Source organism: Carlito syrichta, unplaced genomic scaffold, assembly GCF_000164805.1.
Source record: "Carlito syrichta isolate Samal-C Ts95f unplaced genomic scaffold, Tarsius_syrichta-2.0.1 Scaffold120490, whole genome shotgun sequence".
In the NCBI taxonomy this organism is placed as follows: Eukaryota; Metazoa; Chordata; class Mammalia; order Primates; family Tarsiidae; genus Carlito; species Carlito syrichta.
The window spans coordinates 371,764-373,739 of record NW_007064586.1 but is presented as its reverse complement, the minus strand read 5'-3'; the positions used below and the strand labels follow the sequence as shown (position 1 = coordinate 373,739).

At 56.9% G+C, this 1,976-nt stretch overlaps 1 protein-coding gene across 1 annotated transcript in view; it reads left to right on the top strand.

The window, feature by feature from the left end:
* Nucleotides 1-974: 974 nt before the first annotated feature.
* Nucleotides 975-1,976, top strand: part of TKFC (triokinase and FMN cyclase) — a 12,339-nt gene continuing 11,337 nt past the window's right edge. The window contains exon 1 of the mRNA XM_008048061.1: nucleotides 975-1,154. Coding sequence (XP_008046252.1) covers nucleotides 1,152-1,154 — 3 coding nt within the window. The 5' untranslated portion in view covers nucleotides 975-1,151. The remainder of the gene's footprint in view (nucleotides 1,155-1,976) is intronic.

Genomic DNA, 1,976 nt, shown 5'->3' with positions numbered 1-1,976 from the left:
CCGGCTCCGAGAACGACCACCCCGCGGGGGGCGCAGGACGCCCGCCCCTTCCTTCCCTTTTGAGCTGTCCGATTCTTCAGGCGCGCAAGAGCCCGCCTGGCCACTTGCGCGGCATTTTAGTTGCCCCGCATCGCCGTGCAAATTCCGACCTCGAACCCCACGCCAGAACGTCTCCTTTGAGAACCTTAGTGACCCAGGCAGCGGTCGGCCCTGCAACCTCCGGGCGACTCCACTTCAGACGGGCTCTGCGGGGAGCTGGAAGGAGGGCCACGTGGCTTGGAGCGCCTGCGGAATGCCAGGGAGGGGCCAGCCCCCATTTTACAGATGAGGAAGCTGAGGCGCAGAGGATTGGTTTGACTTACTAACCCCCTAGTAAGCCGGGGCAGAGATCAGTGCAGAGCCACGTCTGAATTCTCTCCATGGGTACTCAGGCACATGCACAGAGCCCAGGACCCTGGGTGACCGACCCCAAGACGCCTCTGAGCCAGGCTGAACTGCGAGTAGCTGGGCCGTCCTTGTGGTTTACCTGTTGGGTTTCCCACAGCAGGGACTCTGCCTGACTTTGGCAGCCCTGAATTATCAGTAGAAAAACACAGGCTTTGTAGGAAGTCTGGATGTGGGTTTGAGTCCTGGCTGTTACCTGGATGGCCTTGGACAGGTCACTAGCGCTCTCTGAGTCTTGTTTCCCAGAAAAGAAAATGGGGTCACAAACTCAGATGGCTCCCCCCCCCGGGAGTGTGGTGCCAAGACCAAGGAGAGTGAGCGTGTGAGGAGCTTTGTAAACGTTCTCACTGGTCACTTTGCTCCTTGGGAACAAGCTGGGCACTGCTCCTGGGCATAAAGGCAGCCCTGTGCCTGACACGATCGATCTGGCTTTTGGCAGCCACGTGCAGGTGTGAACCTTGGTCACACTCTTCTACATCCCTAGCCCATGACGTGTTTGGACTTGGACCAAAGTCTGGGACAGCTCCCTGATTACTAGGGCACTAGAAGTGTGACGGTGCCAGTCGGCCGCCGGTGTCCTTAGCAGATGGTGTTGTGACCCACTCTTGTAGGTGCTGCTGCTGCCTCCGCTGTGCTCAGACCCAGGTGCCTCCTCTGGCAGCTCCGTGCAAAGGTGTGAACTCAGCTTGCTTCAGAGCCTGCCCACCATGGTGAGTCGTGGAGGGTCAGGGGAAGGGAAGGACACCATGTTCTTAAAGCAGGACCCAAGTCTTGAGCATACTGGAGTTCCTTACACCTGACCGAGAGATGCTACTGTCTCCTGGGGCTCATTCTCTCTTGGGGACTGATCCCTGCCTCCCTCCATTTCCTGGAAGCCACTATCCCAGCCACACATTGGGCTGCAGCTTGAGTCCCTCCAGAGTCCCTCTGTCCCCAGTCTGGGTCATGCATTTAGAGTAGAACAGTAACAGTTACCTACTCTATAATAGACAGATACCAGTCGCAGAAGGAAGCATGAAGAATGACCTTGTGACTGTTCCTAAGCCTGGTCATATGTGAGCTGGTCCCAGAGCTGGGATCCACAGTTTGGGGGGGTTGGCCACACCCCTGGGCTTTGCATCAGGCCCACTCAAGACCTGATCTGCACCAAAGCAAGCCTTGAACAGATCTGGGTTCACATTTCAGCCTGCCACGCCAAGTTGTATGACCTTTCATAGAAGGCTTGGACTCTCTGAGTCTCCTTTGCTTTATGTGCAATGTGAGGCAGATGAGTGGCTCTGAGGTATCAATCAGAACAGAGTCCTAGGGGCCTTGCACAGTGCCTCACTTCCTTTCCCTTTCCATCCCCTCAGGCCCTTGGGAACCAGGGATGGCACTGGCCCTGAGCTTGCCTCTGGCTCTTGTGCACAGATGGTTGAGAATCCCAGCCCAGACACACCGAGCCATCCTTAAAGAGATGCCTAAAAACGTTTAGGACCAGCCGGGCTCGGTGGCTCAGCCTGTAATCCCGTGCCTTGGGAGGCTGAGGGGAG